The 27992-nt window shown below is 45.1% G+C and overlaps 1 protein-coding gene and 1 long non-coding RNA gene across 2 annotated transcripts in view; one reads left to right on the plus strand and one right to left on the minus strand.

Moving 5' to 3' along the window:
* Nucleotides 1–636: 636 nt before the first annotated feature.
* The window catches only part of LOC118379643 (contactin-2-like), a 114678-nt gene continuing 87322 nt past the window's right edge, over nt 637–27992 (minus strand). Inside the window, exons 4-23 of the mRNA XM_052473760.1 lie at nt 18098–18239; nt 17795–17967; nt 17442–17537; nt 17091–17303; nt 16748–16850; nt 16348–16529; nt 16090–16226; nt 15631–15760; nt 15370–15520; nt 14567–14694; nt 14206–14381; nt 12866–12986; nt 12444–12602; nt 12097–12317; nt 11776–12010; nt 10649–10764; nt 9742–9928; nt 6517–6629; nt 5869–6037; nt 637–2683 (exon numbers count right to left, since the gene is read on the minus strand). Of these exons, the coding sequence (XP_052329720.1) occupies nt 2574–2683; nt 5869–6037; nt 6517–6629; nt 9742–9928; nt 10649–10764; nt 11776–12010; nt 12097–12317; nt 12444–12602; nt 12866–12986; nt 14206–14381; nt 14567–14694; nt 15370–15520; nt 15631–15760; nt 16090–16226; nt 16348–16529; nt 16748–16850; nt 17091–17303; nt 17442–17537; nt 17795–17967; nt 18098–18239 (3062 nt within the window). The 3' untranslated portion in view covers nt 637–2573. The remainder of the gene's footprint in view (nt 2684–5868; nt 6038–6516; nt 6630–9741; nt 9929–10648; nt 10765–11775; nt 12011–12096; nt 12318–12443; nt 12603–12865; nt 12987–14205; nt 14382–14566; nt 14695–15369; nt 15521–15630; nt 15761–16089; nt 16227–16347; nt 16530–16747; nt 16851–17090; nt 17304–17441; nt 17538–17794; nt 17968–18097; nt 18240–27992) is intronic.
* On the plus strand, nt 6636–10774 carry LOC118379644 (uncharacterized). The gene is made up of 3 exons (XR_004824682.2): nt 6636–7395; nt 10313–10439; nt 10641–10774. It is a non-coding gene; the product is annotated as an uncharacterized LOC118379644 (long non-coding RNA).

Here is a 27992-nt window from a genome sequence, read left to right on the forward strand (position 1 = left end):
GGCTCCGGGCCATGGATTATCACTGGAGGCTTCGTGCCATGGATCATCACTACTGGCACCGGGCCATGGATCATCATTGGAGGCTTTGTGCCATGGATCATCACTGGAGGCTCCGGGCCATGGATCATCACTATAGGCTCCGGGCCATGGATCATCACTGGAGGCTCCGGGCCATGGATCATCACTGGAGGCTCCGGGCCATGGATCATCACTGGAGGCTTCGTGCCATGGATTATCACTGGAGGCTTCGTGCCATGGATCATCACTACAGGCTCCGGGCCATGGATTATCACTGGAGGCTTCGTGCCATGGATCATCACTACTGGCACCGGGCCATGGATCATCACTGGAGGCTTCATACGTGGATCCGGAACAGGTCTCACCGGACTGAGGAGACGTACTGGAAACCTGGTGCGTGGAGCTGCCACAGGGCTTACCAGGCTGGGGAGACATACTGGAGGCCTGGTAAATGGAACTGGAACAGGTCTCGCCGGACTGGGGAGATGCACTTGAAGCCTGGTGCATGGAGCAGGCACCGGATACACTGGGCCTTGGAGGCGCACTGGAGGTCCCGAGCATAGAGCTGGCACAACGCTTGTCGTCGGTGGAAGGAAGAGTGGACCAAAGCGCAGTGTGGAAAGTGTTCATGATGTTTATTTTTGAAGAAAAAAATAAATAACAAATTCGAAAGCGAACCGTTCCGTCAGGCACAGACACTAAATAGAAAATAACACCCCACAAAACCCAAACGGAAAATCACAACTTATACAGTATATGATCCCCAATCAGAGACAACGATAGACAGCTGCCTCTGATTGGGAACCACACATGGCAAAAACAACAAAGAAATAGAAAACATAGATTTTCCCACCCGAATCACACCCTGACCTAACCAAACATAGAGAATAAATAAGGATCTCTAAGGTCAGGGCGTGACATGTTGACATGTTGCTTGTGTAACTCTGGAAACATCGGGAACATCTAAACAGCCTGCAGGAATTCTCTTTGCTTTACACCCAAATCAATATCACAGGGGCTTCATGATTAACTAGCATATGCAGTATGTTCCTTAGATGTCGTATCCTTGCCGTGAACCCTTCTCAGACAGACAGTATTTATGGCAGGTGTGTTGCATGATTAACAGTTAATGAACAACGGGACATGTTATATAAAAGTTCATGGATAAAGGGTGACAGAATAATGGTGGCATTAATAATAATAATAATAATAATAATACTAACGATAACTCTGTACTTTGGTGATCACACTTTCATTGTATTTTTGCTGTTGAAAGGACTGATGAAGCTCTTTATCAAGTTGAGTTCTCTCATCTAAACATAAACAATAAAAAAGGTAAACATTCATTTGGACCATTAAAGTTATTCATCCGGATGCTGCCATCGCAAACAAATAATAAAGCAACCAAACAAATACACAGGCAGACAATCCAAAGAGAAAAAGGGCCATTTTAAACAGAGACTGTGTCATAAGAAAGACCAGTAGGCTAAGTTAGCGTTCTATTTACAGTGAGTTCCACTTGAAGTAGACTTTCTCAAAAATCATGACATTTATGACATCACTGTTTTATCCTCCTTCATCTTATTCTAGATACAAACGTTTGAGTTGGTCAGTGTCTGAGGGAACCAGAGATGTTGTCTACTGTTCTGTATGTGTGTACCATAGATAATTATAGAGGACTCATCATTTTACCTGTCCCATTATGGCGTCTGTGAGCGCACGGGCAGCGCCATTGAGACCATCTCCATTTTGAAGTAGTACATTTTCTTCTACTATTACTTCTATGAGTTGGTTAAAAAAAATGAAAGGGTGCATACTGCCACCTGGTAGTGTGTTGCTTAAACAGGTATAAAGTGAAGGTTGGCGATTTACTGCCACCTGCAGTTACGGAATGTTTGATCACAAGTATAATTCATTGGCTGATCCCTCCTGAGGACCTGGATGGAATTATGTGGAATTATTATGGAAATGCATGCCCAAATTAAACTGCCTTCCTTAACCCATAGGATGTCCCACCCATTTGACAACTTCAGAATGGTGAAAGTCCTCAATTGCGCAGCCCTTGCTAAAACGTGCTTTTGGGCACTAGAGTCCTCATTCATTCTCAATAGTATGTACACATGATGCTCTACATACACAGGCTGATTTGGGTGACATACGCCAGTGAGCCTTGGGTTTATAGCAGAGTAGGGAAAGCCAGGAGACATGGAGAGAGTGACCTATTGCTGTGAAGCACAAAGGCCTCTCTTATCCCCATAAGGCATGGTTCTAACGACACCAATGTAACTGACAATCAGGTAGTCTTGACCCACTTGAAACCCCACAGACCCACACATAAAAAAATGACCCTCTTCGATTTTCTTATAAAAAGAATAAAATAACCATTAGTCATTTTGACAACTCCCACAATCCCCCTTGCTTAAAAATATTACCCCACACATCCCTCCCCATCTATTCAAATTCATCCCTTAACCCCACCCCAACAAAACTCCAGATAGGTGAATTTGACCAATCGGCTTAGACCATGAAACATAATGTCCAGGGATTGTTGTAGATCACAGGTCCAGTAAGCCAATGAGAGTGATGGAGAGTGTGGCGGTGAGCAGGAGAGGAGCATGATTGGACCATGGGGATCCCGCCTGGTTCTGCACCATCATTCCAGTTCCTGTTTGAGAAAGAGAGCGAGATAGAAAGAGAAAGAGAGACACAGAGAGAGAGAGACACACAGAGAGAGAGAGAGAGAGAGAGAGAGAGAGAGAGAGAGAGAGAGAGAGAGAGAGAGAGAGAGAGAGAGAGAGAGAGAGAAAAAAAATTGGCGACATGCTCTGGTACAGTATTATCATAACATTTGCCTTCTTGTCTCCTTTGCTCATTGGAGGAGTCACAGTTCTAATACTGAGCTCAGTAAGCAAAAGCTAATTGACAGACACTGACTAACAACCACTGTCTCTCTGACTGGCTCACACAGCCCTCCCGGCTCTAGAGACTGGGACTGGTACACAGCTAGTCTTAAGCATACTCCAAATAGCAATGTGTGTGTGTGTGTGTGTGTGTGTGTGTGTGTGTGTGTGTGTGTGTGTGTGTGTGTGCGCGAGCGCATATGTGTTCAGTATGTGTGCAATCCTGCATGTGTGTGATAGACAGGCACTAATACAGAATCCAGTGAGGTAAACCCCCATTAACCCTCTACCTCTCATTAAACCCTGTCACTCACTGACAAACCTCAACTTCCCACAGCAGCCTAGCAACCTCACAGGCAGCAACGGGACTCCAGAAAGCTACCCAGATCCAATATTCCAATTCCCACTTGAGAAATGATAGGCTATCAGAAACAGGAAGGCCAAAAAGGTCAACAAGGACAAGAATCACCCGAGCCACTGCCTGTTCACCCCACTATCATCCAGAAGGCGAGGTCAGAACAGGTGCATCAAAGCAGGGACAGAGAGACTGAAAAACAACTTCTATCTCAAGGCCATCAGACTGTTAAACAGCCATCACTAACATTGAGTGGCTGCTGCCAACATATTGACTCAAATCTCTAGCCACTTTAATAATAAAAAATTGTATGTAATAAATGTATCACTAGTCACTTTAAACAATGCCACTTTATATAATGTTTACATACCCTACATTACTGATCTCATATGTATATACTGTACTCATCTACTGCATCTTGCCTATGCTGTTCGGCCATCGCTCATCCATATTTTTATATGTACATATTCTTATTCATTCCTTTACACTAGTGTGTATAAGGTAGTTGTGAAATTGTTAGGAATTGTTAGATTACTTGTTAGATATTACTGCACAGTCAGAACTAGAAACACAAGCATTTCGCTACACTCGCATTAACATCTGCTAACCATGTGTATGTGTAACCGATGTGAAATGGCTAGCTAGTTAGCGGCGGTGCACTCTAATTGCATTTCAATTGGTGACATCACTTGCTCTGAGACCTTGAAGTAGTGGTTCCCCTTGCTCTGCAAGGGCCGTGGCTTTTGTGGCGTGATGGGTAACGATGCTTTGTGAGTGACTGTGGTTGATGTGTGCAGAGGGTCCATGGTTCGAGCCCAGGTTGGGGTGAGGAGAGGGACGGAAGCTATACTGTTACATATGTGACCAATAAAACTTGACTTGACATGGATTGCACAGAACAGTTTGACCTCATCCTCCCAGCTAATTATGACTCGGCTGCCGTGTATAGCCGCGTGGCTCCAATTACCACTTAAGCTCTTGTAACCTTCTTTGTGTGAAAGCTAGCTTATCCTGTTAGCCATGGGCTAGACTAGCTGTTGGGGCAGACTCATGCAGAACAGGAGATGGGATTTGGTTATTTTATATAGAGTAGTCCTAGGTGGCACAAAACCTTGCCTGAAGAAGCTCTGGGGCTATGTGGTGTGTATAGAGTTGCAAAGCTATTGGTAATGTACCAAGGTTACTGGAATGTTGGTCATGAACAGGTCATCTATGGCAACGTTGGTAATTTACCAAGGTTACTGGAATGTTGGTCATGAACAGGTCATCTATGGCAACGTTGGTAATTTACCAAGGTTACTGGAATGTTGGTCATGAACAGGTCATCTATGGCAACGTTGGTAATTTAGCAAGGTTACTGGAATGTTGGTCATGAACACGTCATCTATAGCAACTTTGGTAATTTACCAAGGTTACTGGAATGTTGGTCATGAACAGGTCATCTATGGCAACGTTGGTAATTTATACTTGTATAACTTTTAAATGTATTCATATTTAACATGGTTATTTTTTTTATATCTGTGTCCATATTGTCCATGGGTTTCTAGTGGATAGACCATATGTGATTATGTGCGTCTAGGTGAGAGGTGTAGGAGTCAGGCGCAGGAGAGCAGGGATGTCTGAGAAGCCTGTTTAATCAGACAGTCCACCAACACAAAAATGGCACAGTCGAAAATACAAACTACGCTCTCGATACTGAAAACTTGTGCAAACGCACGGAGGAACAAACACAGTTCCGACACTCAAACGCACGTGCGTAACCGTGAAAACAACAAACTTTAAATACAATGGAGCACAATACACAAAAGTCTAATCCCTCACAAACTAAGGCAGGCAACAGGTTACCCTTATACACACAGAAATAAACGCAAATGAAACCAGGTGTGAAAAATAATCACAGACAAAACAAACAGAAAAGGAAAAAGTGATCGGTGGTGGCTAGTAAACCGCCGACGCCGCCCGACCGCCGAGCGCCGAGCGCCGACCGCCGCCCGAACAGGGAGAGGAGTTACCTTCGGTAGAAGTCGTGACAGCATAAGTGTTCAAGATAATATAGACTAATTAATGAAAAAAGTATCTAATCAACAATGGCAACTCTGCAAATATTCCAACAATTGTATTTTATCACAACTGCCACCAGTTTGGCCCTAAAACATATACAACAAAGACATATTGACATCGTAAAATAAATGAAAATGGGTCAAAAAAAGCTATTTAATGCTGAAACCCTCAGTAGAAAAATCAATAGTATTAAATGATTATTTAACATAGTATACATGTGATAAGGCTACACGGAGGGACAGAGATAATTAGACACCTGTGATAATGTGAACTACCCAAAAAGGCCCGAGATGCAATCTGATAGAATTCAACAAAATCCTTGAAAGTTACAAAAATTATGTTAGTGTGCACTTGTTCACTTCCCTTCACTGATATGAAAGGAAATGACTAGTATAAGAAATATGGTAGAAACAATCTATAGCCCATCCTTTCACCAATCCAATGCTTATAGATTTAGGGGAAGTAGTGAACGAGTGTACACTTTATGAGAAAAAAAAATATTATTGGGACACACACAGTCAGTCCAAGTCTCACCTGAGTCTCGGGAGACGATGGTCTCTTGTGCGGCTCCGTCGCCCCCCTCCCCCCAAGAGCGTATCTCCAGGACCACGTAGCCATTGTCTTTGGGTAGGGGCAGGGTCACAGACGTCTTCCCCTTGTCCAGAACCTTCAGAGCAGACTGGCCCTCGTGCTTGTACAGGACCTGAGAGAAGACAGAGGGAGGGAACCTATTCACACAATTTCTACAGAGGAAATACATTTGTTGGGTTATTGAATGTGTGTCCTTTCCCCCTTGATGAACTATTATTTGCTTTATTAAGATAATGTTTTCAATACTTTTTTGTTTTCTCTCTGCACAGCATCACACTATAAAACCAGAATATGATGGTTCATGTTATCTACTGATGATATGTCATATCTTGAATGTTTTTCTATTGCCAGGCTGAGCCTTATCAAATGCTCTTTGATTCCTTTACATGACCTTTTTATTGCACTACATATCTGATTATTTACAGAAGGGTTTACAAGTAGATTATGAGAACAACTTTATTCATTTTGACCACATATCCCCTTTCACTTCACACATGTTAACATGATTTAATATATTTTGACAGTGCATTCGCAATATGACAATAACATACCTACCTGCACACACCTCTCCTACAAACAGACACCACTCACCTTGTAACCCAGTACGGCTGATTCATTGTCTAGGGTCTTGACATGATCCCACCTAACAGTTACCCATGAGCCATCAGTCTTCCAGGACACGTTGCCAGGGGGACGATTAGGAGCTTTAAAGGTAAACGAAGGAAAACAACTAGAGACACCAACTTATTGACCTGCCTCACCTTCCGGGAGTCACATGACCAAGACATGAATTAAACTTAGATACATGTACTTGATAATACAATGGTTTCACACACATTTTACGGACACAGAAACATGACGATCCAAACTGTTGCCAAAATGCAAACCAAAAGGCATGATATCATATAGAATATATTAATATAGGCATATTTTTGCCTAATGTTGACAGTGGGTTAAGCTATCAGTATCAGTAGCTTAAGGAGAGGAGATCCTCTGTATCAGGATCAGCACAGACATGATTCCCTCTCACTCGAAATCCTCCACAAGAATCCCTTTACATCCTTAAGCCCAGTAGATACTGGTAGCCAGGTGCATATCCACCCTCCCAAAAACACTGGGGCCATACTTAACGAAATTCAGACAAAGTTTAAATTCAAGTTTAAGTATCAGCCAATAAAAATGGATGGTGTATTGTCACGCGATAGAAAGCTGCATTGCAGCTGGTCCCATCAGATAACATGGCACACGTTAGCCCTATGCTAAGTTCACCAGGTGGCAGTGATTATTTCCTTTAACAGCTTCCTCATCAGCCTATCAAAGATGTTAACCTTGTGGGCGACAAAAGTCAAGCGGCACAATCTGCTTTTGAAGTTACTAAAAAGATTCTGATTTAAACTGGATGTTTAGACCACAGTGTAGTGATCCTGGCACCTGGTACTTTTCACAGTGTGCGGCAAGTTGGAATCCCAGGTAAGATAGATTTCCTTTCCTTTAAAATATAGAATGACATTTGTAGTGTTAGTGTGTTGCAGGGAATAGCAGACAAAACCTTGGAAATGAAGATTACCAATTGACTACTGCTACTACGCAGGCGTATAACATTAGTGCTGCTGGAGTGACGCTCCACCACTCCTCAGAATGGTGCATGTTTAATACAGTTTATATAATAATATAATATAATAATAATAATATATGCCATTTAGCAGACGCTTTTATCCAAAGCGACTTACAGTCATGTGTGCATACATTCTACGTATGGGTGGTCCCGGGAATCGAACCCACTACCCTGGCGTTACAAGCGCCATGCTCTACCAACTGAGCTACAGAAGGACCACTGTATATCAAAGCTGAATCAATGTCTTGCAAGACCACTTAATGATGAATTTGTATTCTACATAGGCCAAGCATACTGAATATAATAGTACAGTATAACAGTAGTGTTAGACCAAAAATTCCTTTAATTTCTGATGTAGGCTACACTTACATGTACAACGTTTTGTATGCATTGTTAGAATCATCCACTTTGTCATTTAAGCCTTATTTGATTTGAGCATTGAGGACCAGCAGTGAACAGTTTTGTTCTCAACAAAAAAGCTTGACTTCACAGGGACTCAAACCCACAATTACTGTGCCCCAGAGATGACATGTTAAACACCTTAGTGCTATATGCCATCTGGCAGGGATATCAATTGTGGTAAATGACAGCTTTTTGACAAGGCCACAAGGCTCTTCGTCTTTTTTTTTTACAAAAGACTTTGTTTGACTTTAGTAGCTAGTAGCCAAGGCAAGGATGCATCATGCTACATATTGATCTTTGTGACAGACCAAGTGGAACAAAAGTAAACCTTGACTTTGGATGTTTACCAAATCCATCTGGAGGCCAAGTTGACCTATTTCATAGAAATACCATTGGTTTGTGGAGAAAAAGTTGAACATCTTTGATACACTGATGACGAAGTTGTCACAGGAAATAGTCAGTGCCACCTGGTAAAGTTATCATGTGCCAGGTTATCTGATGGGACAGCTACAATGTAGTGTTTTATCACGTGACACTACGTCAGCGATTTAAACTGTCTGATGCTTAACTTCTTGGTGGGGGCAGTATTTTCACGTCCGGATTAAATGCATGCCCAAATTCAACTGCCTGCTACTCATCCCCAGAAGATAAGATATGTATATTATTATTAGATTTGGATAGAAAACCATCTGAAGTTTCTAAAACTGTTTGAAACATGTCTGTGAGTATAACAGAACTTCAATTTTTATTTTTTTGAGGTCACTCTCTTTTCAATGAGTTTTGATTGGGAATCCAGATTTCTAAGGGACCTTCTTGCAGTTCCTATCACTTCCACTGGATGTCACCAGACTTTAGAAAATGGTTGAGGTTATTCCTTTGTGTAATGAAGAAGTACGGCCATCTTGAACGAGGGTCACTTGAAGTGTACTGTTAGATAGAGGTGCGTGACCAGAATGCTAGCTACAGTTTGTTTTCCTCCTGTATTGAACACAGATCATCCCGTCTTCAATTTGATCAATTATTTACATTAAAAAATACCTAAAGTTGTATTACAAAAGTAGTTTGAAATGTTTTGGCAAAGTTTACAGGTAACTTTTGAGATATTTTGTAGTCACGTTGCGCAAGTTGGAACCAGTGTTTTTCTGGAACAAACGCGCCAAATAAATTGACATTTTGTAAATATATCGACGGAATTAATCGAACAAAAGGACGATTTGTGATGTTTATGGGACTTATTGGAGTGCCAACAAAAGAAACTCTGCGAAGGTATGGCATGATTTATATTTTTATTTCAGGGTTTTGTGTCGCGCCTGCAGGATTGTTATCCTCAGATAATATCATCGTTTGCTTTCGCTGAAAAGCCTTTTTTGAAATCTGACACAATCTGGATTCACAACAAGTGTTTCTTTAATTTGCTATCTTGCATGTGTGATTTAATGATAGTTTGATTTTTATAGTAATTTATTTGAATTTGGCGCTCTGCATTTTCCCTGGCTTTTGGCCAGGTGGGACGCGTCCCACATATCCCAGAGAGGTTAAACTTAACCTTGAACTGAAACTTTTTATAATGTTTGCAAATATGGCCCCATTGTGTTTGACCCCCTGGGATGTTATGTCATATATACGGAATGGTGTCTAGATGGTGGCAACACTGTGTGTGTGTGTGTGTGTGTGTGTGTGTGTGTGTGTGTGTGTGTGTGTGTGTGTGTGTGTGTGTGTGTGTGTGTGTGTGTGTGTGTGTGTGTGTGTGTGTGTGTGTGTGTGTGTGTGTGTGTGTACATGTTAGGTATCCTACATACGTGGTCTCTTGGTAGTAACAGTGGTTCTGGGTGAGGCTGGTCCTGTGCCAGCGCTGTTGTAGGCCATTACGGTAACATGGTACCGGGTGCTGGGTCTCAATCCCACCACGCGAGCTGTGGTCTCAAGCCCAGCTGTTCGCACACGGTCTGCAGATGCCTCCCGCTCATACTGACGCCAGTACCGGATCTGTAAACACACACATACACAGCATTGTCAAACAATTAGTTACGTGACCGTGGGTACATCTCTTAAAGGAATGAGATGCCTAATACTGGAATTGTTTCTTCTACTGAAAAAACACACACACTTTGTCAAATCATTAGGAATGTTAGATACCTGTACTCTTCCTCACAATATACTGTGTGGTTCTATCAATTTGAGCATATTTTCTGGTGAGCCTTGTATCTAAGCCCTTTGCTGTTTTATGCTTCACCTGAAGGCACTGTGTATTCTGTATTTTTTATTCTCTTAAACTCTGTTTCCTTTCAAATATGTACAATAAAAAATATGAAAGTGTGACACCTGTTGAACCATGATAATATTAATGACTCTGCCATTGTTTCCCCACAGGGCCATCGTGATAACCAACCATCAGACCTAATCTGCCTGTCGACAGGCTGAACATGCTGATCCCAACCACACACAGCCCATCTAATAAATTAGTACCATCTTTATTGGTGTGAGAAGATAAGATGAGGTGAGGTCAACTCCAGGACGGTCTCTCACTGGCGTCAGGGTACTGATGGCACCATAGATGCTACTGACTGGGACTGACTGGTTTTGAGCAAAAGTCCAGAGATGGGTCCCAAATGGCACCCTATTCCATTCATAGTGCACCACTTTTGACCAGGGCTCATAGAATAGCTTGTCACATATGTTATATGCTGGTGTTGTGCAGGTCCTGACCTCATATCCTTGGAGGATACCGTTGGTGCTGAGATGTTGGATGGGGTCCCACAACACCTGCATCTCGAATGCTGTCAGAGCCGTGGCATTGATCCTCGAGGGCGCCACCGTGGGCTCTGCATGGAGGGTCATGGGTAAAATAAGGGTTGGGGAGTCGGATCATATCTAACACACATAAGTACGATAAACACAATGAATTTACATAATGTGGTTGGTTGGTAAACATCTGCTTTTTTGTGTTTTTGTTCGCCCTCTTGTGGCAAACAAGCATAATGCTCCTAATCCTTCCTGCATGCCCCAGACCTGTTCTGACTCAGCCTCCTCTGCAGAGTGCACCAGGATGATCTGACTGAAGGGTTAAGGCTAGGGTTGAGGTTAGGGTTAGAGTTAGAATTTGGGTTGCTCACCCTCTTCTGCAGAGTGCACCAGGGTGATCTGACTGAAGGGTTAAGGCTAGGGTTGAGGTTAGGGTTAGAGTTAGAGTTTGGGTTGCTCACCCTCTTCTGCAGAGTGCACCAGGGTGATCTGACTGAAGGGTTAAGGCTAGGGTTGAGGTTAGGGTTAGAGTTAGAGTTTGGGTTGCTCACCCTCCTCTGCAGAGTGCACCAGGGTGATCTGACTGAAGGGTTAAGGTTAGGGTTGAGGTTAGGGTTAGAGTTAGAGTTTGGGTTGCTCACCCTCATCTGCAGAGTGCACCAGGGTGATCTGACTGAAGGGTTAAGGCTAGCGTTGAGGTTAGGGTTAGAGTTTGGGTTGCTCACCCTCATCTGCAGAGTGCACCAGGGTGATCTGACTGAAGGGTTAAGGCTAGGGTTGAGGTTAGGGTTAGAGTTAGAGTTTGGGTTGCTCACCCTCTTCTGCAGAGTGCACCAGGGTGATCTGACTGAAGGGTTAAGGTTAGGGTTGAGGTTAGGGTTAGAGTTAGAGTTAGAGTTTGGGTTGCTCACCCTCTTCTGCAGAGTGCACCAGGGTGATCTGACTGAAGGGTTAAGGCTAGGGTTGAGGTTAGGGTTAGAGTTAGAGTTTGGGTTGCTCACCCTCCTCTGCAGAGTGCACCAGGGTGATCTGACTGAAGGGTTAAGGTTAGGGTTGAGGTTAGGGTTAGAGTTAGAGTTTGGGTTGCTCACCCTCTTCTGCAGAGTGCACCACAGCGATCTGGCTGAAGGGACCCTCTCCTTTACGGTTGTAGGCTTTGATCTTCACCTCAAAGAGGCAATAGGGAGACAGGCTCTGGTTGGAATAAACGTAGCGAGACGACTCCACGTTGGAAACACGCTCCACCACCCACGTTGGAGAGTTCTGCTTCCGGAATGCCAGGATGTAGCCGAAGCCATCTCCGTTCTGGTACTCTCTGGCCATGGGCTGGGATCAGATTCAAACAAAACTTTATGGACTTTTTCACAACTTTATGGACTCCCCCCCACACACACACACACGCACACACTGACCGTCCAGGTGATGATGAGTTCGTTGCGGTCTCCTCCTCCTCCACCTAGTCCACTAGGGGCCACTGTGGGAGCTGCTTGCTGGGTGCGTATAGTGTGAGAGGACATACTAGGCTCTCCACTGCCCAGGATGTTACTGGCAATGACCTGGAACTCATAGTCCATCCATGGCAACAGGCCAACCACACGAATCGACTCAGCATTGCCTTCAATGTTCGATGGGTCTGTGGGAGAAGAGCGGAGGAGAATGCAGAGGAAGGAAAGAAGGAGAAGTCAGGGACTAATTGATTGACACAAAGACACACAGGTACACAGATAAGCACACACACAGACAGTGGTGGTCCTCTTACCTGTCCTCATCCTCTTCCAACCAGTAGACAGTGGAGAGTGACCCATGATAACATACTTCCCGATGGGGCTGTGGTTGTCATAGCCACGACTCCAACGCAACTCCACCGACGTCGCGGCAACGTTCTTCACCACCAAACCACCTGGAGGTCCCGGGGGACCTGAGGAGAGACAGTTGGAGAATGCCTAGTCAGGTCTTTTAGCTAACCTCCTTCATGTACATGCAAGTACAAATTCTCACCCAGAAAGTAGTGGACGTAGCTCATTGTGGCCTGGGGATAAGGATGATTATGTAAGTAATTAACTCAAAAATCCTCATAAAATGTTACAATTAAGTTCTGCAATGCTGTAAAACAAACATTTTATAAGGATGACCATCGTAGAAAAGGTCAGGTGAGTTGTTGTGATATGATCGGGGTCTTACCTCTGACCACCAGTTTCGCGGAGGCTGAGGCGCTGTCCACCACAGTCTGAGCTGTACAGCTGTATGTACCTGCCTGACTCAGATGACCACTCACTATCAACAGGTCACCTACGGTCTCCTTCTGTTAGAGAGAGATAGATGGGTGGAGAGGGAGAGAGAATGGGAGGGTGGAGGCAGAGAATGAGAGAGAGTGAGAGATTAAAAAGAAAGAGGGCGAGAGATTAGAGATTAAAGAGATTAAAGAGAAAGAGAGCAAGAGATGTAAAGAGAAGAGAGATTAAAGAGATTAAAGAGAAAGAGGGCAAGAGATGAGATTAAAGAGATTAAAGAGATTAAAGAGAAAGAGGGCAAGATATAAAAGAGATGAAGGAGATTAAAGAGATTAAAGAGAAAGAAGGCATGAGATGAGATGAAAGAGATTAAAGAGATTAAAGAGAAAGAGGGCATGAGAGAAATTCAAGATAAAGAGTGCGAGAGATTAAAGAGAACGGGGGCAAGAGATTAAATGGAAACGGGGCAGAGATTAAAGAGAAAGAGAGATTAAAGAGAGAGTGCGAGAGAGATTAAAGAGAAAGAGGGCGAGAGAAAGACAGAGAGAAAGGGAGGCAGATATATATAGAGAGAGAGACCGAGACAGAGAGGAGAGAGAGGAAAGAGAGAACAAGTGACAGTGGAGAGAGAAAGAGAGAAAGAACTTGTTTAGTAATTGGAGACATGGTCTGTCTGCTACAGAGAAACAAGCCAGATATTCAGTATTCATATCATCACCATTTCACAGCAGTATTGAAGGTAACTTTAATTAAAATTCAATTCAATTATATCCAACACTCAGATTTAAAAGTATATACCATTATAAAGATGACTCCAGTGACAGTGAAATCTCGGTGCTGACCGAAACTTGTTTGGGTTAACATTCTAAACTCTAATCCCCAGTACACCCAGAGGCATGGAAAATGGCAGTCACATCATCAACCTAGAAGTGTTAGGTCAGCAAGACGTGAACGGTAGGGAGGGAGACACATTACACGGATGGTCTCCTTGATATGGTCTGCAGCATAGATCTTAAGTGATTCAATTAAGCGTATAATAGCTGTCTCTAATAAAATGTTTGTTGTTTAAATAAACCCTGCTGAATGGTTCTTATTTCCATTAATCACACTGGGAATCATATTCATTTCAAGCTGTTTGATTCCAAAATCAGTTAAGCAGTTTCATAAAATTTCTAACTCTTTGATTCAAAATAACCCCAAGAGAACCCGTGGAGTTTTTTTGTGTGTCATTCATCATGACGCACCCCCATTCCTGCAATGGTTTGCTCTGCTGTGGCCTGACTAACTCACCCCCTCCACGCGATGGTACGGTCCGCCGGGGTCCTCCAGGTCCAGCAGAGCTCCGTTGAGAGCCCAGGTGAAGGTGAGGTCCATGGTGGGGTCATGTGAAGCGTGACACTGCAGCGTGACGTTCTCCCCCTGGTTGATGTCAGCGTTAGAGGGAGCCAAGGTGATCTTAGTAGCATCTGGAGGGAAGGAGGGAAAGGACAAAGTGGAGAGTAGGAGGGGAGGATAGTGAGGGAGTTCAGTTGCCTCTGACAGATTCAGTGTGTGTGTGTGTGTGTGTGTGTGTGTGTGTGTGTGTGTGTGTGTGTGTGTGTGTGTGTGTGTGTGTGTGTGTGTGTGTGTGTGTGTGTGTGTGTGTGTGTACCTCTAACAGACAGGTGTCCAGTGCTGTTGGCCTTGCCCAAGTAGTTCTCAGCAAAGCAGGTATACTTCCCCTCATCGGCCCTGCTGATGTTGTGGATCCGCAGCATCCCGTCTGGAGTCACTGTCACCCTGGAAGAAGAAGCAGGAAGCTCAAGTTACCTTCATTATCTTCTTGGGCTTTTTAAATGTTTGGGTCTTTTAAGTGTTTGCAGTTTGTTGCTAGACGGGAGTTAAGGACGAAATCAAATCTAAAACATGACAGACTTTCCTTCAGATCACGTTTCTCTTCTTATCTCCATTTGACCTTAACTTCTACCTTTTATGTTTAATTCCCTCTGGAGATGTATCAAGTGAACATTCATACACGTACACACATGAGCATAGACACACAGGTTAATTAATTATGTTTTTCATCTAGACACACAGACCTAACAAAGCACCCAAATGTGATGAAATCCGAAGAAATAGGTTCCTTTGATACACACATAACAGGGGAATGCTCTTTTGATCTTACCTTCTACTACATACCTATTGCACATTTTGGTTTCTCAATCAAGCCTCAGGGTTGAGACGTGTGTGTGTGTGTGTGTGTGTGTGTGTGTGTGTGTGTGTGTGTGTGTGTGTGCCTAAGTGTGTGTGTGTGTGAGTGTGTGATAGGGGAAAGGAAAAGGGGGATACCTAGTCAGTTGTCCAACTGAATGTATTCAACTGAAATGTGTCTTCCGCATGAGTGAGTGTGTGTGTGTGAGTTAGTGTGTGTGTGTGTGAGTTAGTGTGTGTGTGTGAGTTAGTGTGTGTGTTTACCTGCTGCTGTTGGTAAGGAGCTCAGTACCGCGGCTCCAGAACAGGGTGGGTTTGGGGGCGGCTCGCGGCCGACACTCCATCATCACCTGCCCCCCTCGGGCTGCTGGGACAAGCCTCCTCACTGGGTTGGAGCGGAAGTCTGGGACTTGGACTGGAGACCACAACATAGGGTGGAGGAGAGAAGTTACAACTGAGTTCCAGTTCTCTTGGACTGCAGTGTTTACAGGGTTTGATTTTAACCCTTGAACCCTGACCTCTCACCTTGCACCCTCAGCTCGGCGTTGGAGTAAATGGTGCCGTGTTTGTTCTCAGCCACACACTGATACATCCCAGAATCCTCCAGGGCCAGGTTGATGACCTTCAGACGACCCCCATTGACCTCCACCCGGTCCTGAGAGAGAGCAAGGGATGGATTGAGAGATAAAGGTAGGGAGAGATGATGGGAGAGATAGAGAGAGGGATGTATTGAGAGATAAAGGTAGGGAGAGATAGTGGGAGAGATAGAGAGAGGGGTGGATTGAGCGTTAAAGGGAGGGAGAGATGATGGGACAGATAGAGAAAGGGATGGATTGAGAGATAAAGGTAGGGAGAGATGATGGGAGATAGAGGATTGTATGTATGTATGTATGTATGTATGTATGTATGTATGTATGTATGTATGTATGTATGTATGTATGTATGTATGTGTGTGTGTGTGTGTGTGTGTGTGTGTGTGTGTACCTGTGTGCTGAGGGGCTGTCCATTGCGTAGCCAGCGTATGGAGGGTCTTGGTTTGCCTGCTGCAACACAAGTCCAGTGCAGCTCAGAGCTGATCTCCACCTCAGAGTCACTCATCACTTGCAGCCACTCTGGCTGTGCTAGAAGGGACCAGATAAACACAGAGACAATAAAGTGCAGGTCAACACACATGGTTTTTATGGTCATATTGTGTGTTTATTTGTGGGGGTGGGGGTTGGGGGGGTTGTGTCTCTACCCTACCTTGCACGGTGATGCGTCCTTGTTGTGTGTCACGGCCCTCAGAGTTGTAGGCCTCACACTCATACACCCCCTCTTCATGGAAAGTCATCTCAGGCAGTGTGAGGATGGGTCCCTCTGCACTAGCCCCGGCCTTAGACGGCAACAGACCATCCACCTTCCTCCAACGGAGTTTTGGGACAGGACTGGGGAGGGAAGGAGTAGGAGAGGAGGATTAAGAGTGCAAGAGGGTTGGAGTTGGGGAGGAGGAGGGGGAGGAGAGAGAGGGGAAATGGGTGGAGAGAGGAGGAGAAGGAGGGAGAGGCAGGAAGGGACATGTAGGGAGAGAGTGTGTGAAAACAAAAGAAATACAACAAATCAGAGATATCCTTACATGGGACAAGAAAATGGATCAGGAACTTACTTTCCGTAGGCAAAGCATTCCAGCTGGGTGGTGTGCCCTGTCAGGGCGTACGTCTCTGCTGGGAAACCCACTGTGATAGCAGGAGCTGACTTCCTGGCATTGGCTGTGGTGAATAGAGAGAACATTTCAAAAACAGAGAAAATGGCTGATGTGGTTCAAATCTTCCCTCTTATAGGAGAAACACACTTTATCCTTCCACTTTATTTCACTGTCCTGAAATTGTCAATTGAAATGTCAAAACATTTCAAAGCTGTACAATTACTGTGTAAGAGTAACAGAGTCTTGAATAGGCCTTTTTCTCACTCAGCTACATGCACAAACACACACACAGAGAGTCATGTACCATCTGGCTGCACGGTGAGCTGGTTAGCCTTGCTGAAGGTACTCTTGGTGCTAATGTCCATGTTGATGGTGGTGAAGCAGAAGTAACTTGCTGTATCGTTAGGCTCCGCCTTGGCCAGGTACAAGTTGCCCGTTACCTGGGAAACGAACCACCGACCTCCGTCAGGCTTCATGAAGCTAGGAAACTCGCTAACGAACCAGCGGTAGGAAAGAGCTAATGAGAGATGAGAGAGAGGAGAGGAGAGGAGAGTGAGGCTCGTGTGTGTGTGTGTGTGTGTGTGTGTGTGTGTGTGTGTGTGTGTGTGTGTGTGTGTGTGTGTGTGTGTGTGTGTGTGTGTGTGTGTGTGTGCACCTGGGTAGTGGGCGGGGGGCTGGCAGGCTAGGAAGGCACCTGCTCCCTCGTAAGCCGTCTGTGGGCTCCTCCCTTCCCCAGGGAAGTCATGGAGGTCTGGAAAAGGAGGACAGAAGGATATCACAAGAATAAGAAAAGATCAATGAAATCCACTCAGTCAAGACAAAAATGTACTTCTCACTGAGAAATGTATTCTTTTCACTATGTAAACCAATCAATGGAATGAGATGAGATACAAATAAGGTTTGATGAACAACAACTGGGATCCAGTAAATGTTGATGATTATGCATTGTCCCCATAAACACTGAGAGAATGGAAAGTAATACCTGAATAAATAAATCAATGTACTCACAACCGAATTTGAGGTTGGCGGCCCGGCTGAGTATGGTGCCACATCGGTTGATGGCCAGACACTGGTAGGAGCCTCCATCACGGCCGAACTGGGGACCACTGATCACCAGGTTACCGGCTACCAGTGTGTACCGGGGGTCACCTACAGGGACTTCTGTACCATTGACGCGCCAGCTACCGGACAGGGAGGGGTTAGATGACAGACCTGTCCGATGCATACTCTGGCTGTACCCTTCTCTCCCGTATGTGACCAATTAATTTGATTTGATTTGTTTTCTGTCTGTATCTCTGTGTGAGTACTTACCTGTACGTAGCAGCAGGACTGGCTCTAGCCTGGCAGTTGAGAGTGACTTTGCCCTCACTGAGTCCCTCTGGGTAGACCACACTGCTAGGCTGCTCTTCAAACACTGGTCCACTGTCATGACCCGTTATGCACACGTCCCCGCCTGTAAACACACACAGCCAATCAGAATCCCCCATCACCCAATGAGGGAGTTCTATAAGCCTGAGACATGGTGCACTGGTCTATAGCCCGTGGAGTAAACGGGCAAAATAGATGAGGGAGGTGCCCCCGTCTCAAATGGAATAGTAATCTGTGCTGTTAGGTCATGTAATCAACAAGGTAGGATGGTGCATCGTCCACAAACATATAACATCCCTTTTACATAAAATATATGTTCATATTTTCAAGCAAATTTTCATTGGGAAGGCAGATAAAGTGATTTTTAAATCAAAAGCAATCACTTTTGCATGTGAAAACACACTTTGTTTTGAGCCGACTTTGACTTGGGCTTAGAACAGGGAACATGGTCCACGCCAGGGAGGCAGCCCAGGGAGGCAGCCCAGGAGGCAGCCCAGGGAGGCAGCCCAGGGAGGCAGCCCAGGGAGGCAGCCCAGGGAGGCAGCTCAGGGAGGCAGCTCAGGGAGGCAGCACAGGGAGGCAGCCCAGGGAGGCAGCCCAGGGAGGCAGCCCAGGGAGGCAGCTCAGGGAGGCAGCCCAGGGAGGCAGCCCAGGGAGGCAATCACTTTTCACCCAGTGCAAACTCCTCCCACCGAGGTAACCCGGGCCAGATAATCGAATCCCCTCAATGTCCTACTACCAGCCCCTTCCAACCAATCAGGAGTCAAAACTGATTCCAGTGACCTTCCCTTTTCAAACAAGTTGTTTTGTATCACTTATTTTATATCACATATTTTTTTGCTTAATTAAATGAAAATGTTTCATCACCAAAACATCCTGAATCCCATTCAGTTCACTAGAGGTAAATCAGAGGTTAATCTGTGCTTTGGGAAGCCAAGGTAAGAAACATTTGAATTGTCTAATTGAATGATACATTTTTACAAACAGAAGTATTTTCTTAAATGTAATCTAATCCAATTTTATCTGGTACTCTGGGAGAGTGTTTTGATATGGCCTGTTGTCCCCTATTCCCTCTTCCCCTGACAGAAACCCATACTTAGTTTTGCATGGCTCAGAGATGGTAACAGAAAATATTAAAATCAAATCAAAATAAATCAAAAAGTATTTGTGACGTACACAGATTAGCAAATGTTAAAGCAGGTGTAGTGAAATGGTCATGTTTCTAGCTCCAGCAGTGTTGTACATTTCTAAAAGTACAATATGAATACACAAATAACCCCCCCCCCCAAAAAAATAACATGAAAAATAACCAACTAAAATGAAGAAATATCAGATTTGGTTTGTGAAGTAAATGTGTATGCAAGCGTGCGTGCGTGCGTGCGTGCGTGCGTGTGTGTGTGTGTGTGAAGCAGGAGTTGTGCAGGATCCATCTGCACTAGAGGTGGGAGTGAGTCTGGAGGGGCTACAGGCTGTCAGGGATAATACTGTTGCTCCAGTGAAGAGGAGAGAGAGGGAGAGGAGGAGATGGGTAGAGGGAGAAGAGGAGGGCCTGAGATGGGGAGAGGAAGGAGGGGACATAGTTTAAAAAGAGGGGAAGATAGTGTTGGGGTGGAGGTGGAGGGGAGAAGATAAACAAGTGTAGGGGTGGAGAGAGTGAAGAGGTGTGAGTAGAGGTGGAGGGGAGGAGTGTAAAGGGTGTAGGGGTGGAGAGAGGGAGGAGAGGCGCGGGTAGAGGTGGAGGGGAGGAGAGTAAAGTGTGTAGGGGTGGAGAGAGTGAAGAGAGGTGTGGGTAGAGGTGGAAGGGAAGAGAGTAAAGGGTGTAGGGGTGGAGAGAGGGAGGAGAGGCGCGGGTAGAGGTGGAAGGGAAGAGAGTAAAGGGTGTAGGGGTGGAGAGAGGGAGGAGAGGTGTGGGTAGAGGTGGAAGGGAAGAGAGTAAAGGGTGTAGGGGTGGAGAGAGGGAGGAGAGGCGCGGGTAGAGGTGGAGGGGAGGAGAGTAAAGGGTGTAGGGGTGGAGAGAGTGAAGAGAGGTGTGGGTAGAGGTGGAAGGGAAGAGAGTAAAGGGTGTAGGGGTGGAGAGAGGGAGGAGAGGCGCGGGTAGAGGTGGAAGGGAAGAGAGTAAAGGGTGTAGGGGTGGAGAGAGGGAGGAGAGGCGCGGGTAGAGGTGGAAGGGAAGAGAGTAAAGGGTGTAGGGGTGGAGAGAGGGAGGAGAGGCGCGGGTAGAGGTGGAGGGGAAGAGAAAGCGATAAATGAGGAGAGTAGAAGGTGCAGGTGAAACAGCAGGCTGGAGCAGACAGCTATTCTCAGGGTACACAGAGAATCAGGGTACACAGAGCATCCATGTTACACAGCACAAACTGGGTTAGAGATGCCTCATGACCATATGGGAATCCTCATGGCACAGAGTGTGTGTGAGAGAGAGAGGGAAAGAGGGATGGTGTTTTTGTGCGTGGTGTGTGTATGTATGTGTATGTATGTGTATGTATGTGTATGTGTGTGCGTGCGTGCGTGTCTATCGTGTCTATCTTTTTCAGCTATCTATTTCCTGTGTTTGGGGGCTGCGAAATCCACTGGTCATTTACTGTAAATCTCGTTGGATTGATTGCTTTCATTTTACACCTGCAACCCTTTCATACTCTCGCTTGTGCCTGTCATTTTTTCCCGCTAACGTTACGACCGGGGAAATGTTTGTAACGACCTGTCAATCACATCCTGGTAATGGCTGAAATGGGCTCAATGGGATACCTTCGCTTTCTGTGGAATCAATAAGAAAGCTTTGCCTGGGATTTAACACACCATCTCCACATCACAAGAAAGAGAAGAAACAAAACTTTATTTTGATGGGTGTTAATTTTTGTGGAATTTTAAAACAGTTGAAATTTTACAAAATAGAATAGTTGAAATGAAAGCAACTTCCGAAAATGAAAACTCGGATTAGTGATATTAGTGATATTATGCCTAATCTCACAAACAATGTAAAGTATGTTGAGATAGGTGTAATCTAGAGCTAAGCATGTTGATTTTTAATCCCAGGGTATCCTGCTATTGACACCCTTGTTGAATTACGCAAGAAAACATCACAACAAACATAATTAATGAGGCAGTCTAGACAGCACAGGTGAGTGCAGGTAGGCCAAGACAGCAGTACAGGCTGGTGGGAGGAGCTATAGGAGGACAGGCTCATTGTAATAGATGGAATGGAATAAATTGAACGGTATCAAACACATTAAACATTGGGAAACCAAATGCTTGACTCTGTTCCATTAATTCCATTCCAGCCATTACAATGAGCCTGTCCTCCTATAGCTCCTCCTACTAGCCTCCACTGCTAGACAGAGCAAGTCTTTGGTGGTTGCAGCCCTTTTCCTCTCCTTTATGTTATTTTATTCATATATGCAAATACACCAAGTGTATTTATGCAAATTAGAAGCATATAAAATAAATAAAAAATACCTGATACAATAAGAACATGTATATATGAGTGCATCTAAGATTTAAAAATAAATAAATGGACAATACATTGAATACTCGAATTCCCACCAAAATCACTGAACATTCATTATTTGTCCGTACCAGTAACATGTTTCTTGTGCTATAATTAAGTCAATATCTGATGGATGTTGTGTGTGTATTTTTATGTGTATGTGTGTGTGTGTGTGTGTGTGTCAGAGCAAGTCTCAAGCAAGTCTCAAGTCACAAGGTTCGGCTCTCAAGCCGAGTCCCAAGTAGAATGGGTCGAGTCGAGTTAAATCCAAGTCGTGCATTCTAAGAGCAAGTTACATTTTTTTCAAGTCGTCTCATGTCAAGAAAAAAAAATCTATGCAGGCAATGACTTCAACTACATACCTTTGTCTATTTATTGAGGCTACCAGACAGCCCTTTTCCTTATTTTGTATACAACACATTTTGATTATGTAATAATACATTTTTACAACAAATTTCAAATGTAAGCTTCATAAGTAAATGATCAATTTCAAGGCGTGTACCTTTTTCTTCTGAAGCACAGATTAGATGTTTTTGAAACAAATAATTTGGTGCAATGCCTTAGGCCTATGTTAGTGACCAGCATGAATAAGCAAAGATATGCATGTAAAATATGGTAGGCTTTATGTAGCCTATTAAAATATGGTAGGCTATATGTAGCCTATTAAAATATGGTAGGCTATATGTAGCCTATTAAAATATGGTAGGCTTTATGTAGCCTATTAAAATATGGTAGGCTTTATGTAGCCTATTAAAATATGGTAGGCTATATGTAGCCTATTAAAATATGGTAGGCTATATGTAGCCTATTAAAATATGGTAGGCTATATGTAGCCTATTAAAATGTGGTAGGCTATATGTAGCCTATTAAAATGTGGTAGGCTATATGTAGCCTATTAAAATATGGTAGGCTATATGTAGCCTATTAAAATATGGTAGACTATATGTAGCCTATTAAAATATGGTAGGCTATATGTAGCCTATTAAAATATGGTAGGCTATATGTAGCCTATTAAAATATGGTAGGCTATATGTAGCCTATTAAAATATGGTAGACTATATGTAGCCTATTAAAATATGGTAGGCTATATGTAGCCTATTAAAATGTGGTAGGCTATATGTAGCCTATTAAAATATGGTAGGCTATATGTAGCCTATTAAAATATGGTAGACTATATGTAGCCTATTAAAATATGGTAGGCTATATGTAGCCTATTAAAATGTGGTAGGCTATATGTAGCCTATTAAAATATGGTAGGCTATATGTAGCCTATTAAAATATGGTAGACTATATGTAGCCTATTAAAATATGGTAGGCTATATGTAGCCTATTAAAATATGGTAAAACTATATGTAGCCTATTAAAATATGGTAGACTATATGTAGCCTATTAAAATATGGTAGGCTATATGTAGCCTATTAAAATATGGTAGGCTATATGTAGCCTATTAAAATATGGTAGGCTATATGTAGCCTATTAAAATGTGGTAGGCTATATGTAGCCTATTAAAATATGGTAGGCTATATGTAGCCTATTAAAATATGGTAGACTATATGTAGCCTATTAAAATATGGTAGACTATATGTAGCCTATTAAAATATGGTAGGCTATATGTAGCCTATTAAAATATGGTAGGCTATATGTAGCCTATTAAAATATGGTAGGCTATATGTAGCCTATTAAAATATGGTAGACTATATGTAGCCTATTAAAATATGGTAGGCTATATGTAGCCTATTAAAATGTGGTAGGCTATATGTAGCCTATTAAAATATGGTAGGCTATATGTAGCCTATTAAAATATGGTAGACTATATGTAGCCTATTAAAATATGGTAGACTATATGTAGCCTATTAAAATATGGTAGGCTATATGTAGCCTATTAAAATATGGTAGGCTATATGTAGCCTATTAAAATATGGTAGGCTATATGTAGCCTATTAAAATACGGTAGACTATATGTAGCCTATTAAAATATGCATGAATTTGTTTTTATTTTTCCCATTCAGTTTCACTCTCATAACCCTCCAAAACCTTCTCACTATGTTAGCTCTCCTGACCTGTGTTGATTTACAGTGTGCTGGTCTATTCAGTGGACTGAGTGTGTGTTTCACTAGCCAATTCGTTTTTTGCAACTGCCACACTGTCTCTATACTGTCTCTGGCTGCGTGGACAGTAATCCACGGGGAATCTGTGCCACAAAATGAGTGACAAAACCTTGCCAGATCATTTCAAGTCAGCAGTCTTAAATCAAAGTCGAGTCCCAAGTCTTGAGGATCCAAGTCCAAGTCAAGTCTCAAGTTGTTTGATTTTCTATCAAGTCGAGTCTCAAGAAATCAAATTTGTGACTCGAGTCAGACTCCACACCACTGGTGTGTATACAGTATGTGTGTGTGTATGTGTGTGTGTGTATGCATGAGTGTGTGTGTATGTATGAGTGTGTGTGTGTGTGATTCACTTCATCAACAGACCAATGGAGCATTGACGGAGCTAGCAATTACAATTTCATGGACTGCGTGCTGTCCACAGGGATCGACTATGCGTGACTGCACGCTTGGCTACAGTGGAAAAGCTTTTTTAATTTCAACAAAGGAACGCTACAACACGTCTTCATTTATCATTCATGAGATCCCTGAATTATTTCAACTCTGTCGTCAAAAGAAAAAAAATAAGAAAAAGACATCTCAAGAAAATCGAATCCCTTCCGCCTGCTGGTAAAAAGAAACAGCATTTAATCTGGCCTGAAGCCCCCAAGATCTGCAGACCCCCTACTTTTGGATCTCCAGACACACACTCTCACACCCAACCATCAGTCTGATAGCACGCATGGACATGTTGAGTGTGTGTCTGGTGTGAGAGGCAGTGACTGGCTAGGGAAGCACCATAAAAGAAATAGGTTACATTGCAGGGGAGAGGTGAATGAAGGGGAGGGGAGAGGTGAATGAAGGGGAGGGGAGAGGTGAATGAAGGGGAGGGGAGAGGTGAAGGAAGTGGAGGCGAGAGGTGAAGGAAGGGGAGGGGAGAGGTGAAGGAAGAGGAGGGGAGAGGTGAAGGAAGGGGAGGGGAGGGGAGAGGTGAAGGAAGGGGAGGGGAGAGGTGAATGAAGGGGAGGGGAGAGGTGAAGGAAGGGGAGGGGAGAGGGGAAGGGAGGGGAGGGGAGGGGAGAGGTGAAGGAAGGGGAGGGGAGAGGTGAAGGAAGGGGAGGGGAGAGGTGAAGGAAGAGGAGGGGAGAGGTGAATGAAGGGGAGGGGAGAGGTGAAGGAAGGAGAGGGGGAGGTGAAGGAAGGGGAGGGGAGAGGTGAATGAAGGGGAGGGAGAGGTGAATGAAGGGGAGGGGAGAGGTGAATGAAGGGGAGGGGAGAGGTGAAGGAAGGGGAGGGGAGAGGTGAATGAAGGGGAGGGGAGAGGTGAATGAAGGGGAGGGGAGAGGTGAATGAAGGGGAGGGGAGAGGTGAAGGAAGGGGAGGGGAGAGGTGAAGGAAGGGGAGGGGAGAGGTGAAGGAAGGGGAGGGGAGAGGTGAAGGAAGGGGAGGGGAGAGGTGAAGGAAGAGGAGGGGAGAGGTGAATGAAGGGGAGGGGAGAGGTGAAGGAAGGGGAGGGGGAGGTGAAGGAAGGGGAGGGGAGAGGTGAATGAAGGGGAGGGGAGAGGTGAATGAAGGGGAGGGGAGAGGTGAATGAAGGGGAGGGGAGAGGTGAAGGAAGAGGAGGGGAGAGGTGAATGAAGGGGAGGGAGAGGTGAATGAAGGGGAGGGGAGAGGTGAAGGAAGGAGAGGGGGGAGGTGAAGGAAGGGGAGGGGAGAGGTGAATGAAGGGGAGGGGAGAGGTGAATGAAGGGGAGGGGAGAGGTGAAGGAAGAGGAGGGGAGAGGTGAATGAAGGGGAGGGGAGAGGTGAATGAAGGGGAGGGGAGAGGTGAAGGAAGAGGAGGGGAGAGGTGAATGAAGGGGAGGGGAGAGGTGAATGAAGGGGAGGGGAGAGGTGAAGGAAGAGGAGGGGAGAGGTGAAGGAAGAGGAGGGGAGAGGTGAATGAAGAGGAGGGGAGATGTAAAGGAAGAGGAGGGGAGAGGTGAATGAAGAGGAGGGGAGATGTAAAGGAAGAGGAGGGGAGAGGTGAAGGAAGAGGAGGGGAGAGGTGAATGAAGAGGAGGGGAGAGGTGAATGAAGAGGAGGGGAGAGGTGAATGAAGAGGAGGGGAGAGGTGAATGAAGAGGAGGGGAGAGGTGAAGGAAGAGGAGGGGAGAGGTGAAGGAAGAGGAGGGGAGAGGTGAATGAAGAGGAGGGGAGAGGTGAATGAAGGGGAGGGGAGAGGTGAAGGAAGAGGAGGGGAGAGGTGAATGAAGGGGAGGGGAGAGGTGAAGGAAGAGGAGGGGAGAGGTGAAGGAAGAGGAGGGGAGAGGTGAATGAAGAGGAGGGGAGAGGTGAAGGAAGAGGAGGGGAGAGGTGAAGGAAGAGGAGGGGAGAGGTGAAGGAAGAGGAGGGGAGAGGTGAATGAAGAGGAGGGGAGAGGTGAAGGAAGAGGAGGGGAGAGGTGAAGGAAGAGGAGGGGAGAGGTGAATGAAGAGGAGGGGAGAGGTGAATGAAGAGGAGGGGAGATGTGAATGAAGAGGAGGGGAGAGGTGAAGGAAGAGGAGGGGAGAGGTGAAGGAAGAGGAGGGGAGAGGTGAATGAAGAGGAGGGGAGAGGTGAATGAAGAGGAGGGGAGAGGTGAAGGAAGAGGAGGGGAGAGGTGAATGAAGAGGAGGGGAGATGTGAAGGAAGAGGAGGGGAGAGGTGAAGGAAGGGGAGGGGAGAGGTGAATGAAGGGGAGGGGAGAGGTGAATGAAGGGGAGGGGAGAGGTGAAGGAAGAGGAGGGGAGAGGTGAAGGAAGGGGAGGGGAGAGGTGAATGAAGGGGAGGGGAGAGGTGAAGGAAGAGGAGGGGAGAGGTGAATGAAGGGGAGGGGAGAGGTGAAGGAAGGAGAGAGGGGAGGTGAAGGAAGGGGAGGGGAGAGGTGAATGAAGGTGAGGGGAGAGGTGAAGGAAGGGGAGGGGAGAGGTGAATGAAGGTGAGGGGAGAGAGGAATGAAGGGGAGGGGAGAGGTGAATGAAGGGGAGGGGAGAGGTGAAGGAAGAGGAGGGGAGAGGTGAATGAAGAGGAGGGGAGAGGTGAAGGAAGAGGAGGGGAGAGGTGAATGAAGAGGAGGGGAGATGTAAAGGAAGAGGAGGGGAGAGGTGAATGAAGGGGAGGGGAGAGGTGAAGGAAGAGGAGGGGAGAGGTGAATGAAGAGGAGGGGAGATGTAAAGGAAGAGGAGGGGAGAGGTGAAGGAAGGGGAGGGGAGAGGTGAATGAAGGGGAGGGGAGAGGTGAAGGAAGAGGAGGGGAGAGGTGAATGAAGAGGAGGGGAGATGTAAAGGAAGAGGAGGGGAGAGGTGAAGGAAGGGGAGGGGAGAGGTGAAGGAAGAGGAGGGGAGAGGTGAATGAAGAGGAGGGGAGATGTAAAGGAAGAGGAGGGGAGAGGTGAAGGAAGGGGAGGGGAGAGGTGAAGGAAGAGGAGGGGAGAGGTGAATGAAGAGGAGGGGAGATGTAAAGGAAGAGGAGGGGAGAGGTGAAGGAAGGGGAGGGGAGAGGTGAATGAAGGGGAGGGGAGAGGTGAATGAAGGGGAGGGGGAGAGGTGAAGGAAAGGGAGGGGAGAGGGTGATTTTAATAACGAAGACTGACATAATGGATGTGTTCATTTTGATGGGGAACGAGCATGGAACTGAAGTCCATCTTAAAACTTCTTGGATATAGGGGGCGCTATTTAAATTTTTGGTTGAAAAACATTCCCGTTTTAAACAAGATATTTTGTCACGAAAACATGCTCGACATAGCATATAATTGACATCTTTGGAAAGAAAACACTCTGATGTTTCCAAAACTGCAAAGATATTGTCTGATATTGTCCCAGATCAAAATCCAATCAGGAAGTGCCGCATTTTTTGAAACCGCCTCATGCCAATGACTCCTTATATGGCTGTGAATGGGCCACAAATGAGCTTAGGCTTTCTGTCGCTTCCCCAAGGTGTCGACAGCATTGTGACGTATTTGTAGGCATATCATTGGAAGATTGACCATAAGAGACTACATCTACCAGATGGTCGCTTGGTGTCCTCCGTTGCAATTATTGCGTAATCTCCAGCTGCAGTATTTTTCCGTTCGCTTCTGATGAGAAACCAACTGTCACCACTGATTTATTATCGAATATATATGTGAAAAACACCTTGAGGATTGATTCTAAACAACGCTTGCCATGTTTCTGTCGATATTATGGAGCTAATTTGGAAAAAAGTTTGGCGTTGTAGTGACTGCATTTTCCGGTCTTTTTCTTAGCCAAACGTG

This window comes from Oncorhynchus keta, chromosome 21, assembly GCF_023373465.1.
Source record: "Oncorhynchus keta strain PuntledgeMale-10-30-2019 chromosome 21, Oket_V2, whole genome shotgun sequence".
Taxonomy (NCBI): domain Eukaryota; kingdom Metazoa; phylum Chordata; class Actinopteri; order Salmoniformes; family Salmonidae; genus Oncorhynchus; species Oncorhynchus keta.